A 16,387-nucleotide genomic window follows, 5' to 3' on the forward strand; every position below is an offset into this window, starting at 1 on the left:
GGGGAACCCTGAGCTGGACTCAGGGACCGGGGAAGAAAAGTTCCCTGCGATAGAGTGTTCCTACAGTGACAGCCCTGTCTTGCAGATTCACTCTGAGGCCCCTGGAGGCAAAGCCTGATACCACATGGCTGAGGAGCAAGGAGGGTGCAGAACCACTCCTCGGGCCACAGAAGCCTTAGGGCTGGGGGACAGCTGGAATTGGTCGACTTGTTAATGTGTTACAACAAAGCTAAATGCAATGAATCCAAATCCAAGATTAAAACTGCTTTAGAAGCAAGCTCTGTGTCAAACACAAAACAAAACAGTACAAGTATAGCCGTGCTGTGGTCTGTGTCTATGTTCTGTGTTTATGTGTATGTGCACATATGCACATGTATGTGCATGCATGCAGAGGTCAGAGGGCAAATTCAGGTGTCACTTCTCAGGTGTCCTCTACTTTTTTGCTTGAGACAGTGTGCTGGCTAGTTTTAGATCAACTTGACCCAAGTTAGAGTCACTTTCAAGAGGGAACCTCAAACAAGAAAATGCTTCCCCAGACTAGCCTGAGGGCTGGTCTGTGGTACATTTTCTGACTGATTACTGACGGTGGGTGGATCTAGTTCACCATAGGCAGTACCACCCCTGGACTGCCAGTCCTAGACGCTATAAGAAAGCAGGCTGAGCAAGCTATGCGAGCACCCCTCCATGGACTCTGCTTCAGTTCCTACCAACAGGTTTCTGCTTTGACGTCCTTTGATGATGGAGTGTGAGCTGAGTGTTGTTAGCTAAAATAAACTCTTTCTTCAAGTTGCTTCTGATCATAGTGTCTTATCACAGCAATAGAAACCCTAATTGAGACAGACAGGTCCATCATTGGCCTAGACTGACTGGCCAACAAGCCCTGTGGCTCTCTGTCTCCATGCCCATCATTGCTAGAACTGAATTCTGGGGATCTGAAGCACTTTACCAAATGAGGCCTCCCTTCAGCCCTATAGTGTGTTTTCTGTAGACAATGCTGAAGTAACCACTCCCAGTCATTGTGAATCATCTTTCTGAGAAGGAGAAAGGTCCAAGTCTTCTACTCAAGAAAGGAAAGGACAACTACACAGGGACGCACATTTAAGCATTGTGGCAAATTACATCAGTTAGCAAATATCTAAGGACCAAATATCTGTCAGCCAAGGCCAAGAACCTTTAAAGGAGACAACAAAGTATAAACTGCCACACCAGGGAGAGAAGGGACTGAGGAAACAACCCACACAGCCTTAAAAACAAAACAAAAGGCAAAGAGTCAAAGGGAGGCCTGGTGCCTCCAGGAGCCCCAGACTCACCTCTCCTCCCATTCCATGGATGGACCATATCTGTAGATTCCTTCTGATCTCACTCACATGACAACAGAAGGATCTCAGATAGGATTAGGAAAGAAATCCAACTACCTGCCTCCATCACAGATATGGAAGAATTTAAATAAAAGAGAGTGCTGTCTTAGACAAGGCTGGTGTCACTGGTATAGCTTGATTGCTTTGTTGATGTTGTTTAATAAAAGAGCCCAGGGCTGGGTATGTGCCTAAGTTGTGGAGCCCTTGTCTAGCATACGAAGGCCCTGGGTTTAATTCCTAGATGAAGATTAACACAGGAAAAAGGGGAGAAAAAGCCTGGTGTGGTGGCACTCACCTTTAATCCCAGGACTCAGAAGGCAGAGGCAGGCAGATCTCCAAGTTTGAGAACAGCCTTGTCTACAAAGCAAGTTCCAGGACAGTCAGGGCTATTACGCAGAAAAATCCTATCTCAAATAACCAAAGAAAAGAAGGAAGGGAGGAAAAGGGGAAGAAAAAAGAGAAGGAAGGAGAAAAACTATTAATTTGATATAATATAATTAATTTTATAAGACAAAAATTGTTACTAAAATGAAAGACAGTGAGAAAAGGGAAAAGTTACAGAAGAGTCTCATAAACATAGATTTAAAAATCTTACAAAAAATATTAGCAAACCAAATCCACTAGCATCTGAAAAGCTCATTGTGCTGAGCTGGGTTATCTTGGGAATGCAGATGTGGTCTAACATTTGGAAATCTAATGAAGAGGAGGAAGCCCACACAATTCGATGTGTGCAGAATACTCAGACAGAAAAGCTAAACTACAACACCCATTGGAGGAATCGGATTCACAAAGAAAGAGAAGGAACTTTCCAAACTCAGACAGCTGTAAGAAAAGAAAGCTATATAAGAAAAACAAAAGAACAAAAAACCCCTCAACTTTCATGTATCATCAGAGGTGGCATTTATAATTATGATGGTGTCAATAATAACAACAAAATTACATAAAACAGCTAGGACTGACTCTAATGAAACAATACCTATTAAAAACACTTAGGAAGGTAACTGCCAAAGTTTGTTGAGAGAGAAGTAAAAAAAAAAAAAAAAACCTAGGTGGATGGATGTCCAGTGAGTAAAGATACTTGCTGGCACCAAGCCTGACAACCTGAGTTTGGTCCCCAGAACCCACATGGAAGGTGGTGAGAATAAATTCTCTGGCAAACTCTTCTGATCTCCACACACATGCTGTGGTACACAAGTACACCCCTCCACACGCACACATACACACATACATACATACATACATACATACTGTCTTAAATTCCCACCACTTGGCAACTTGATACCTAAACATCTTTCTTTAAGCCAAATCCTATTCACAAAGTTATCTCTGCGGCTGGGGAGATGGCTTAGTAGATAAAGTTCGTGCTGAGCAAGCATGAGGACCTGAGTTTGGATCCCTAACGCTCACAACCATTTATAACTCCAGATCCAGGGATACAAAGCCTCTGCCCTCTCCAAGTACCTGCATTTATGTGCACATACCCACATACAAATACATACACATAATTTAACATAGTAAAATAAATCTTTAAAAACCAAGCTGGCCAGACAGCGGTGGCACACACCTTTAATTCCAGCACTCAGGAAGCAGAGGCAGACAGATCTCTATGAATTTGAGGCCAGTCTGGTCTGCAAGCCTTGGGTTCAGTGAGAAACCCTGGCCTTAAAAACATATGGTAGAGAAGCCATTAAAGACACCCCAATATCAACCTCTAACATACACACAGACAATACTACCTCACACACATGAACATATACATGCATATACCACACACACACACACACACATTTGCTTGCACACATTAAAAAGTTAACTCTAAAATTACTATGGAAGAGAAGAAAATCTGATCTTACAGGAGTAGGATTTTATTACTTAAGACAAAGATTATACATATGGTTAAATGAAGGCTAGGAACTTCTGGGTATTCAAAAACACATGAAGGACGTAAAAGGCAGGGGGTTGGGGATGAGTACATGTGTGGCTCTACTACCATCACAGGGCAAGTAGCCAGCATCTACAGTCCTGCCAACCTAGAATAGACAACCTAGCAGAAACACACGCTGATGCACCAGCAAGGAAACAGCCTTTATAATCAAGGGAATGCAAACATAAGTCACAGTGAGCCATCGCTACAAGTGCTAGAGAGCCATAGTCAAGAACCCAAGCACACCCAGACATGGGCAAGAATGCCTGTATGGCATCAACACTAATGTGACAGAGGGCTGGGGAGGTGCTTCAGTTAAGAGTGTATGCTGCTCCTCCAGATAACTTCACTTTCCAGCACCCATGTCAGGCAGTTTTTAGGAATCCAACACTCTCTTACACCCTGTGTGGGTTCCAGGCACATATGTGGTACAGACAGGCAAAACACTCATTAACAAAAGATAATAAACCTAAGAAAAATAGGACTGTAACAGCAGTGACACATTTACACAACAGAATCTCACACAGTAGAAAGGTGATCAAGCTGCAGCTACACATAACATCACAGGGAAAGCTTTGAAGCTGTATTGGGCTCTATAAACCAGGCAGTAGGCTCTTGTGAGACATCTGCACACAGTGAAAGGGCAGAAATGCCCATGTTTGGGAAGCCAATCGCTCAGCTGGGGCTGTTCCAGCAGGACTCTAAATAGTCTTCCTTCCTGGAAAGCAGACAAAGGACAGGGCAGCAGACACACCCGTCTGCATCCCTCCACCTCCGGGGGCTCCACTGCAACCCCACTTCCACCAACCTTCCCAGGAGCACCATCCAAAGGTCAGACACTGCCCTGGAGGCTGGCACTGTAAGGACCTCTGATGCATTAATGGCGGTGGGGGCTACATAGAGCACCCATCTTCAGGAGCCAGTACTTCACATGGAATCCTGCCTGCCTAGTCCATCCAAGACTTGGGGTGGGTACTGGGGGCAAGAGTATCAGTTTATACAAGTGATGGTTACAGATACCCTGCTCAGGGAGGTAGTGACACTATGGGGCCTTTTTAAGGTGTGGTCTTTGTTGAAAGTACCAGAAGAAAATATTTACATCTATTTTGAAACTTCCTCTCACACAGGAAAAAAACTACACAAACCTGTTTGTTGGATGCAGAGCTCTCTGGACTTGGGTCTCTAGTGAGCCTCTCACGGCTGGGCCAGATGAAAGAGGGATTACAGCTTCCACCTCCATGCCTCATGACTTCACGACTTCTGCTCTTTTGGAATCAAGGTTTCAGGAGCTCGGAGTCGCCTCAGACTCACTTTATGGCCCTGAACTCCTGATCCTCCTGCATCATATCCTGAGTGCTGTTACAAAGCCAGTTACAAGTGGCTTTGTTCTTTTTAAGAGAATCTTTAGGGGCCAGAAAGATGGCTTCCCATGCATATCTCAGAGCTCAATCCCCAATCTTTGTTAGAAGGAGATAATCAACTCCAAAAGTTGTCTTGTGACCTCCAAGTGCATGCTGTAGCATGTATGTGCATGCTCGCTCTCTCTCTCTCTCTCTCTCTCTCTCTCTCTCTCTCTCTCTCTCTCATACACACATAAGTACACAAACAATCATGATGACAGTAATCAATTAAAAATAATCTGAAATAATATGTTTTTTCTCTAAGGGAACTTTTTCAGTCACTAAATTCACATTTCCATCATAAAAAATTGACACAAAATGAAAGTGTCACACGCCCTCCCTGGCTCTCACTGGGCTCTGAGGTAATGTTCTCACCAGTCTGCTGACTTGGTGTGTGGGGAAGATGGGGTAGAAATAGGATGCAGGGTCTTACACGTCAGGCAGGCATCCCACCACTGAACCTCATCTCAGCCCTCCTTCTCCTTACCGACGGAGGCTCTCTACACTAACTCTAGCCTAACCAGGACTTGAATCTGATATCCTCCTGTCTCAGCTCAGGAGTAACTGGATTAAAGGCTTGCACTATCAAGACAGGCTCCCTCTACAATGACCCATCTTTTGTATTAAGTATGTGACACTTGGACTAGCCAGATGGTTCACGGGTAAAAGCACTGTACACAAGCTTAATAACCCGAGTTCAAGCCTGGAACCCTGGAAGAAGAGAACCAGCTCTCAAAAGTTACTTTCTGACCACTCTGTGTGTGCTATAGGATGTACATGCCCACCTGTGCACACATTCACAATTAGTTTAAAAGCTAAAAAAAAAAAAAAAAAGAACAGTTAACAATGGCCTGAGGCATCTAAATCTTTAAAATAAGAAAGACATTTAAATGTGCTTTTGTGTGACTTGCTGCTTCCACTTGGCATGAGGAGTCCCTCATTAGTCTTGTACTGTCCCTCTTCATGGCTCACTGCCCACTCTCTTGAAACCCCAACCCAAATCCCAGTGGCTCAAACTCTACCTCCATCCCCAACTAACACATCTATGGACTTGGGCAAGCAAGAAGGTGAACTTGAAAATGAACACACGTTGCATACAGTTCGGTTGATTCCAAGTCCAAACGACAACTAATGCAAATCCAATCTGTTTATAGTTAGGTCAGCTGATTTTCAGTCTGACCTGTGACAGCTTACCACATTATGTCTGAGTCCCTCTCAGCTCTGTGGATTGCAGGGACATTCATGTAACTGCTGCTTTAAGACTTCAGAGCAAGAGACACTGCCATCTTGTTCCTGTGCTCATCCCACTCCCACCATCATTCTCATGGCTGTCCCTGGGCATATCTGATGCTACCGGTCACAGCTCTGGCACTAGTTACTCTATGAGACAGACATGGCCTTGATCAATCCCAGGACACTACCTATCACGAGCTGCTCTTTGCTCCCCAATATCCACATGTTGAATCCTTAACCTAGAATCTTAGCACACAGCTACACTTGGAGACACGGCCTTTACAGAGGTACCAATCAAAGGGCTCACTGGGCAGGCTCTAACGCAGTATGATGGGATACAGAGGAGATCAGAACACACACAGGGGTGACTCTGTGAAGACTCATGGAGAAGACATGACTCCACTCAAAACTGGCCTCTAGAGGAGCCAGCCTGACCAGCCAGGTCAGTGGGAGAGCACACCTCCAAAGCTCACCTTCTGTCTACACAGCCCTAGCATGAGCTCTATGCATCCATATAGGTATGTATAAGGTATAGCCCCCAAGGAGACTCTCGGACATCTCGTGCCCCAGGATAGTCCTTCCTACACGCTGTACACGCCAATGAAAACACTTTTTTGCCTCCTGGGGCCAAAGGGGCCAAACCTGCCTGGCCACCATAAAAGCCCAAACAAAGTGAGAAGCTTCTCGATTCCAATCACCTGCTCCCTTTCAACTATCCCTCCTTCACGCAGTGTTTTCCCGGTGTTTCGGCAGGTGGAGTGGAGGTGGGAAGGACCCATTTTCAGGCGCATCTTCATACTCACAAGCCCCGCCCCCAGGTGTTCACGGAGAGTAAGGATGGTGAAGGCAAGAACACCCTGGTAGAAGCAGCCTTGGGCCACGGCAGTTCTGGTGTTAGGGGTATACAAACCCTGTGCTTTCTGATGACCTCTCTCAGCTGCCAGGCTCAAGCCACAGTTTAGTGTTGGAGTAGTGGCAAATAAAAGAGCCCTTCTAAAAGAGACCAGTGGCAGGCAGCCACCTGAACATTTTAACAAGTCCTCATAGGTAGACAGGCCCCAAACCTAACTTGAACTTCAAGCAACTTTGGGTAGTCAAGGCTCTTCCTCTCCCCCACCAAGCTGGCCCTCTCTTTCTTGATTAATCCTACTTTCACCCTTCCCACACTCAGCCAATCAGGGCCCAGTTGATGACCTATAAACTTTAGCAAGAGGGAGCATTAGAACTCAATGGCGTAAGGGAAGTGAGGACTCTGCAGAGAACTTGGTGGGTATCTGCAGACAGAGGGGACTTGCTCTGCCTAGGTCTACATTTCATGGGTTGGATGCAGGCAGGAATTTGTTCTGGCTTCCAGACAGTGAGATGAGACCACCCAGCACTTCAGAGCCCTGCAGGCAGAACTGCAGACATGGTCTGGAAGGGGCGGCTCCTCACTAGCATCCCAAGGCCCTCAGGAGCTTTAAGCTGCAGCCCTTCTCAGCTCTTGGCTAACATCCTGTCTCTTGGCTCTCCAGAATTCAAACTTGTTTCATTTAAATCCTGCATGGCAGTCTATTTTACATCATTCAAAGTCAGTCCCAAACTGATAACAAAGTACCTCCGATCTGTACACTCTTCTGTCTGTTCACTTCATCCTTACCAGGATGGGGACAGGAGACTGTCTCCAACTTCTGCCTAACTGGCTAAAATGCACTTGTACCTACTGCTTGCCACAGCTGCTCCTGGTCATAGGAATCTCCTCAAAGGAGCATCTGGCCAAAGCTTACTCAAAAGAAAAAACTAGGGAAGCAGACCCCCAGCAGTGTATGGGGTCAGAGAGTGAGGGAAGCTACACCATGTTCCTGGAAATCTAGAAGGAAGAGAAGGCTAAGGCTGGAGAACTGACTGCCTCAGGCATCTAAGATTTGACATTGCTGTCCCATCATGAGCCGTTCACAAAGCTAGCCAGGATGACATTTCACGGGCACATACAAAGAATATACTCCACAGATGCTGGTTTAAGGAGGCCAATTAACAAACAGAAGCGGATAAATAAGAACGACTTGGGTTGCTCTGGAAGGGAGAGGGCACTCCCACCATGAAGCCTGCCCTCCAGGCACTGGGCTGCTCTGTCTGATGTTGAACATGGACACGGATGGAGGGTGCACATGGTCACTATGTCATGCCAGCATTAGGCACTAAGCGACCCTTCATGGCCAGCTCCTGCTCTTGCACCCTGGGCCTTGCAGATCACCCTGCCCCTACCCACAGGTGTGACATCCAATGCGTCCATAAAGGCACTAGACAGAACATTCAGGTTAAAGTATCTATCCCTTCCAAGTGGCGCGAGTAGGTCAGCATTCCGTGACCTTGACGTTTCTCTTAGATTTTTGGTTGTGTGCCTAGCCTTTAACGGCTGAGCCATCTCTCTAGCCAGATAACCTTTCTCACAGGTAGGGCCACTACAGGAGTCTCTTCATCCAAGTCTGCTGTCATTAAAGTATCACCACCTGATGCTCCTCACAAGTCTCCCACTCTGCAGTGCCTCCTCAGACTGTCTAACCTCTTCCTTGTCACTCTTCTAAGCCACATCCCCTTTCTGCATTCACCACCTTGTCTGCTCCTAACTCAGTAGCTAGGGTCTTTCCTGAGTTTCCCCCATCCATGCTGAGCCTCCCTGATGACATCACCGTAAGGTGTTCTGTGTCCCCACCACATCCTGGCTGGTCTAGCTGCCTCCCAGCAAATGATGGACTAAAGCCACTGTTGACAAGAATGAGGAGGGCTGTATAACCTGACCACGACTATCCACAGCCTCCAGCATTGCTCCCTCCCTTTCCAACCCTTCTGTTCCTCTCATTTCCAGGCAGTTCAGTCCTGTGGACTCTCCTCTGCTTCTGACAAACCTCAAGCCCAGCACAGTCCTGTCCTTTAGTTTCAGCTAAAACCTTAGGATATAAACTGAGCATCCCCGGAGGCATGTATCTTATAACTATGTGCTCCATAATATTATGCTGACCGTGTTCAGGAATGTGTACTCCTTAACTAAGCATGCTTAGGGAGGAAACATCCCCATATGAATATCTCTTGACCTCCATGCTTCCTCTGCTCAAGAGGTCACCTCTTTGGGAATGTCCCTGTGCTCTCCTTCCTCCTGAAGACGACACTCTATGCTGCCCCGGCTCTGTTTGTTTTGGTTTTTCAGTTGCCAAGATGGGATCCACTGTATTCAGTTACAATCCTCTCTTGCCAGAACAACCTGCTAAGATTTTATTTTTAAAAGTGAAAAGGAACTAGGTTGAAAATCAGTAGAAGTACAACTTTGTTTGTGCATGGCTTTAAACCTACTTAGCGGCACCAGTGTCACCCGTAGCCATCAGGGAGAGAGCACAGGGGCCACCCTTCCTTCTCCAATAAAAGTCATAATAATAATAATAATAATAATAATAATAATAATAATAATAAAATCACTAAGGCTTACCAGGGCTCCAGGACAAATCCCCACCAATGTGACAGCTGGGGCCTTTGCTTTGTCCCCTGCCCTGCCCAGCTTTTGGACAGTTTAGGATAAACTTTTCCACTACTAAGACCAAAATTTGCACACACAGAAAAAAGGCGCTGTGAGTAAATGTGCCTCTGAGAACAGCTTCCCAGAGACGAGGATGTAAGCGCTGAGCCTGGCTGTGGCCAGCACACCCTGGTCTCCAACAGCACCACCCTCACTGAAGGGAGTCCTGGAAGAATGGGCTGGCTTGCTCTTCTCATGCTCTAGACTTAGATCCCTGAGGGACAGTAACCACTGACAGGTCAGTGATGCTCAGCCAGCTCCATCAGCTGCAGGTAAGGAACCTAAGCCAGCCCAGGGATTTGCCAAGGCGGTCCCCAAAGTGGGCCAGCCCACTGGACTTCTCCAATCTTCCTACTTCAGACTCTGCAATGGCAACTAAGGATTAGAATTAAAATGGACTCCAGAAAAGCTGTGGGAAGAGCCCTCCAACCACCCTCAGGGCCAGAGATGGAGGCCGCCTCTACCAAAGCTGGAAGAAATCACTTTCTTGCTGGACCAGTCATAGAATAGCCTATGGCCAGGGCTCAGAGCAAGGCAAAGGTCTCAGTGCACGCACAACAGATTTGCCATGACAGCTTACAGAGGCCACAAGGCCACTGGGAGTAAGCCAAGACTCTGAGTGGCAACTGACCATCTGACGGTGAAGCCATTCCTGAATTCCCCCCAGCTTACCTTTTTGTCCTCTTTGGTCTTTCTAACATTTCGATGAGGTCCAAATAGGTTTTGCATTCCGAAAGCCTTCCTAGACCAGTCCCTCTTTTGGGTACTCAGTGGAGCCTGAGCAAAGCTGCCCTCCACTCGGTATCGGTCTGCAGGAATCTTGCTCATGGGAGGGGGCAGTGTGCCACAGTTGACACTGGACCACCCGTCAGTAGAGTCTGTGTAAGACTCCTGGTCACTGGCATGTCCACACTGCCAGTCCTGTAGCACATGGACTGGGAGCCACCTCTGGTTGAAACCACAACTGGAACCTGCAGTACCCCTCTTGGAAGGGGGTATAGAACTCCTCAAGGTGGCTGGAGGGACCTCCATGTGAGAGACAGGCCCTGAATGCTTTGTTAAGTCCCAGAACCTGTCAGTGTTGGGGCTGGTTTCCAATGGGGAGCCCACCTCGGAGTCGAGGCAGAAAGCTCCATTCCAGGGTACACTCCAAGGCTGTGAGCCCCTTCCACTTACACTTTCCCACCCTGGGCTACTGCCCTGGCCATGCCTGCTTGAGGCCCCACCCAGGTCAACTACAAGCACCCTGTTGCTCTTCTCTTCCTGGTTGAAATTGCCAATGCCACTGTCACTGTTGCTGCTGGTGCTATTATTCTGGTGGGCATCTGCATCCCCATCCAGGAAGGCACGGGCCCGCACACCCTCAATCAGTTCACCCATGTCTCTGTACAGAACAGAGATGAACTGAAGCACAGGGAGGGAAGATGCTGGGAATTCCAAACAGCCACTCGTGTCTGGGTCTGCAGTGCATGCAAACCCAAATCTCCGCGCAATGCCTTGGTGGATCTTGTGATGAAATAAGTCTGGGTCCACCATGAACACATGGCAGGATGTCCTCAGGGCACCTTCATCTTCCTGTGCCAGGCCCCCATCATCATTGGTCTGCATGGTCACCAGCCCGAAGAACCGCCTGTCGTCTGGGCACACTGCACTAAATGCCAGCTTCTCAGCAGGGTACTCTGCCACCACACCAGCTCTGTCAGTGACCAGCTGAACACAGTCATGCATGACCTTCATGGTCACTAGTGAATGGATCTTCTGCTCAGCTCTTAGGCGGCGCATGCAGCCACGAATAGCCTGCAAACTGTCATGCTCCAGGTTGGAACTTGTAGAAGGGAGCTCAATGGAGCCCAAATAGCCCACAACCATGGCAACATTTAAAATACTTGCATCTAGTCCAAAGTCATCGTGATTGTCCAGCCCTACGGTGAATACAGAATCATCATTGATAACTTTTGATATCTCTTCCTTGGAGAGCATGCTGGGATGTGGTGCACAGAGACCATCCTGACCAACATCAAGCCGCAAAGCAGCTGACTCTGACAAGGACCTCTGCTTCAGCTTCAGGGGCTCAGGACCACTGGCACAAAGGCTTGGGCTTTCAAAAATCATGTTGAAAATTCCACCAGACTGCACCTCTTCCACAACCCTCTCTGCCCTGTTTATACCCAAAGCCTTAGAATCAAGTTTAGGCCTCAGCCAGCCTTTCCCCTCATACAGGCCACCTTCTTCATCACTGGAACAAGACTCCACATGGCTGGTGCCCTCAGAGATCACCATGTGCAGGACTCCAGAGCATTTACCGATTAGTTTCACCACGTCTTCATGTGAGGCTTTCTTCACATTGATTTCGTTGATGGCAAGTATCTGGTCCCCAGCCCGGAGGCCCACAAAATCTGCAGGGCTGCCCCTCATGACGCAGCTGAGAACACAGGGCGCCTGTCCTGATAGGGTGAAGCCATAGCCAGCTCTGCCCCGGGCCACTTCCACGCTCCGCACTCGAGGGGGCGTAGGGCCGGGCTGTCGCTTCCCTGGCTCCCCAGCCCTGTACATCCTGGTGTGTTGTCAAGGCTGATTGCATGTCCCACTATTCCACAGATTCCATGTTTCAAGGAATGCACGATGCCACTGGGGTTTTCTTTTTTTTTTGTCTTGAAATATTACCCTAAGGAGGAAATGCAAATACCTGGTTATTAAAGATCCTTATCTCTAACCCTGACAGGCATTACCTGACTCTACAAGGTAATTGATAACAAACAAACAAACAAACAAAAAAAGAAAAAAAACACAAGAGACTCTACAAGTCACCACATAAATGTCAAGGTGAAGGGAATCTAAACCTGGTGGCTCTCATGCTATTAAAGCAAAAAGCTGTGGTCTCCTTTAGGGTTTCTAAAGAGGATGTACATAGAACAGCCTGGTGGCCTCAGCATTCCCCTGAATGGAAAGAGGCTAAGGTTCAGGCCCAGCTTCCCTGAAGGCTCCAAGGAGTCCCTTGTAGGTCCAATATGAAAAACTGGGCCTGCTAATATCCTGCATTCAAAGGCCTCAAAGATCACTACCCAACTCTTTTATCTGATCCCAAATCCCCTCTACAAAACGTTCTCCCATATCCCATGAGTCTCCCACAATTAATTTATTTTGAACAAAGTCCTATGCTAGGAAAACACATAAGTATGAAACAACCTCAATCAATAAAACCATGGAGGTCATCCAAGAGAAGAGATAAAAACAGCAATCAAATGAAGGAAAGCAATGTTGTACTGACTTATTCCAGAGGGCATGACTTCATAAAGTACTGGTTGTCATTAGAATCCAGGCCGAAGATTCTAGGGTATTTTTGTCCTTTTGGCTGTGAGCCTTAGCCTTTAATGGCTGAGCCATCTCTCTAAACCCTTTAGGGTATTTTTAATCAGCTTTAAGAAAGTGTAAGTGTAGCTACTTTAATCTAAAGAATATGGGATCACTGGAAGAAAATTCTGTGACTACCAGCTGCCACTAAATGAACTATAAACCTGAAAAAAGATGAAAAAAAAAAAAAGACCTGTGTCAGGATCCCCAATGCCACCCAAGGCAGTGATCCATGGGACTCTCAGGACTCAGCACAGAGGGACACCCAGAATAAGATCCATTACAATGAAGGGACTCAAGATTAGATCAGCAGAGGGAAAGATATACAGGGATGCAAAACAAAACAAACAAACAAACAACCAGGCTTAGCTTCTAGAACCTTCCCTCAGAGAATCACACAGGACACACTTAAATCCCTCCAGCAAGGAGCTGTGACATCATATACATGAGAAATTTCTAAGCAGGGGCCCAGCAGAGACTAAGAGTCCAGGTTTGTCACTGGGGGCTAATCACACTGCTGTCCTCTGTACAGCACTATATGAAAACTCCAGACTTCTAAAAGAAAATCAAGTATGGACATAAAGCATATTGTCTACACAGCCAGCAGAAGCATGAGGAACCTTTCCCACCAGTGGAGGCACGCCCGCCATCCCAGCATGCAGGCATCTGTTGGACAGGTGTCTAACATTGTGAGAACTCTACTGCTTAAGACTCTTTCAAGACTATCTTTAAAAAGAGTACAAGGGTTGGGGAGTGGCTCAGTTAGTAAGGTGTAAGCCCTGTGTAAGTACAAGAGCTTGAGTTTGATCCCTAGCACTTATGTAAAAAGAGTGAGCCATGCAATGCATGCCTGTAACTCCTGTACTATGGGAAGAGATACTGGGGGCTCACTGGCAAGGTAATGCAGCCTAATTGACAGGCTAATTGACAAGTGAAAAACCCTATCTCCATATATTCCACATGCACATACATATATTCATACGTACATGAGCACACACAAGCATGTACACACACATATAACACACACACAAAATAAACATCAACACACACATATCTGTAACTGCCATACTCAGAAGGCTAAGACCAGGCAAGGCCAAGGTCAGCCTGGGCTGCAATGTGAGACCTATGTCAGGAAGAAAGGGCAATATAGTCATAATTTGAATGTGATGATCCAAACGGCTATAGAGAGCTTGATGTTTGCAGAATACATTGCTGAATTAATTACTCTCTTGAGACATTCTTATGTCATGAGATAGTTTCCAACAACTGTAAACAGATTCTAAGTGATTTACAGACACACCCAGATAAACGGCTAGAGCCAGTGGGAAGAGCATCAGGAGACTGCAGAAACAGTCCCAGAACAATGAGAACAAGGATGCACAGGATGCATGTTTGAGCAGAATTACTCTTGATACACAGGAATAAAGAAAGAACAGTTTATCTATAATAGGTGGCATCATTTACTATCTAAGTGATGCTAAATTCATAATTTAACTATTTAGTATTCATTAATAAGATGTACATATTGAAGCTGGGAGTATACTCTTGCATGATTGGCATATGAGGGGCTCTGGGCTCCACCTACACTGAAGATGACCAAGAAGCTGTTTTCAGATCTCGCCTGATCTTCTCGGAAGAGCGATGAGCAGAACTGTGCCCCTAACACATCTGCCATCTAACACCCACAGTTCATGCATGTCCCTCTCCAGCCACAAGGCTGGCAAAGGAGCTCAAGCTAAGGATGTAGAGATGGAAGACAGGCAGTTCTGCTCACTCAGAAGGCCTCCATGGAATTCTGGAGCCCACTGAAAGGGATGGAAAAAGGTGTCAGTCAACAGAGACAGCATGTGCGTCTAGAGGACCCAAGGGCAGGGACCAGGACAAAAAAACAAAGCCTCCAGGAAGAACTAGCCCTGTGACACTCTTGACTTTAGCCAGGTCATTCCAGACACACAGGTCACCATACAACAAGCTGTAAAAGCCATAGACTTACAGTTTCCTGTTCTAACAGTTCCAGAAGCAAACACAGAGACTGAAAGGGGGAACACAGCCCAGGATGGTCTGCTGGAACAGGCTGACCATGGGGCGAGCACGAGGGTCAGTCACTGCAAACTGTTCTAGGACCAGAGATAAGCAGTGTCAGGCTATCTTCCTCCTCTAGACAAGAATCCACTGAACACAGGAGGCACTGTGCCTGAGACAGGTCCTCTCCAGAGCCCAGTCTCATCAGTACAGGTGACAAGCCACATTCTCAACAGGGACTACCCCAGAAGACCCGTCTCTACCTCTTGCCCTCCCCATAGCAATCATACCCCAACCAGCAACTCCTGTGGCTGCCAAACACCTACCTAACACCACCCACAGCAACATCTATATGGGGCATACACCAAGACCAACAGCTGTCCCACTGACAACACCCCACAGGCTCACACTGATGATCCCTGACCTCCCAACTACTATAACAGCCTGACACCAATCCCAGCTTCAAGGCCCTTCCTTAAGAACCCTGTGGAGGCCTAAGCCTATCCCCCAACCATCTACCCTCCTGACCCTGGCAGACCTGGAGCTGGACATAGCACAAAGGAAGGATCAAGCAGGTTCTTAAGCCAGATGACCACTTCTAGACCATCTGATTCCCAATCAAAGCATCTGCATAGAGAGCAAGTGTCTGTAGTGAACATCCCTTGTCTGAAGCCTCCTGGGTCCCAGCTCCTGGACCACAAAGTATACACTGGCCATGCTCTGTCTGCCATTCCATGGTTGCCACCAAGCAAGGCATAGAGAATCAAGGTGAGAAAAACAACTTTCTGTAAAGACCACAGTCCACAGACCAGGGAGCCACAAGGCCTCTGCACCAGAATATACCACTGCTGCTTCATGAATTACTGCCAAAGGCAGTGACAATCAGCCCCTTGGGTATAGACATCTCCAGGTGCCCTTAGCCAGGGAGTCAGTCCTTCACCTGCTGAGGCATCTTCTGTTTGCTTCTTCTCTGTAAGGACCCCAACTCCTGGCTAACTGAACTCCAAGCCCCAACTCTGAGCTCTCCCTTTAAAACTTGCTATAGTTGGGGGCAGGGGAGGTGGGGGTGGTATACGCCTCTAATCCCAACACTAAAGAGGCAAATCTCTTTCAAGGCCAGCCCTGTCTACAGAGTGAATTCCAGACAATTAGGGCTACACTGGAAAACCCTGTCTTAAAAAACAAACAAAACACCGGGCGGTGGTGGCGCACACCTTTAATCCCAGCACTTGGGAGGCAGAGGCAGGTGGATTTCTGAGTTCGAGGCCAGCCTGGTCTACAGAGTGAGTTCCAGGACAGCCAGGACTATACAGAGAAACCCTGTCTCAAAAAACCAAAACAAACAAACAAACAAACAAAACCAAAAACAACAACAAAATCTTGCTATCAACTCACAAGTCACACACGCTATACACAGACCTTCTGTGGGAGCTTTCCCTCCCCTTTCTCTCCTCCCTTCCCCTTCCTCACCTCTTTTCCCCTATACATGCAGCAGCCTCCTTAGGAAATTCAGATCCAAGGCCTCAAGGTGTCCCTGCAACCCTTTCCCAGT

At 47.1% G+C, this 16,387-nt stretch overlaps 1 protein-coding gene across 1 annotated transcript in view; it reads right to left on the reverse strand.

The window, feature by feature from the left end:
- Window positions 1-16,387, reverse strand: part of Rgs12 (regulator of G protein signaling 12) — a 97,125-nt gene that overhangs the window by 69,429 nt on the left and 11,309 nt on the right. The window contains exon 2 of the mRNA XM_028758196.1: window positions 10,135-12,127. Coding sequence (XP_028614029.1) covers window positions 10,135-12,015 — 1,881 coding nt within the window. The 5' untranslated portion in view covers window positions 12,016-12,127. The remainder of the gene's footprint in view (window positions 1-10,134; window positions 12,128-16,387) is intronic.

Source organism: Grammomys surdaster, unplaced genomic scaffold (assembly GCF_004785775.1).
Source record: "Grammomys surdaster isolate TR1022 unplaced genomic scaffold, NIH_TR_1.0 126187, whole genome shotgun sequence".
Classification (NCBI taxonomy): Eukaryota; Metazoa; Chordata; class Mammalia; order Rodentia; family Muridae; genus Grammomys; species Grammomys surdaster.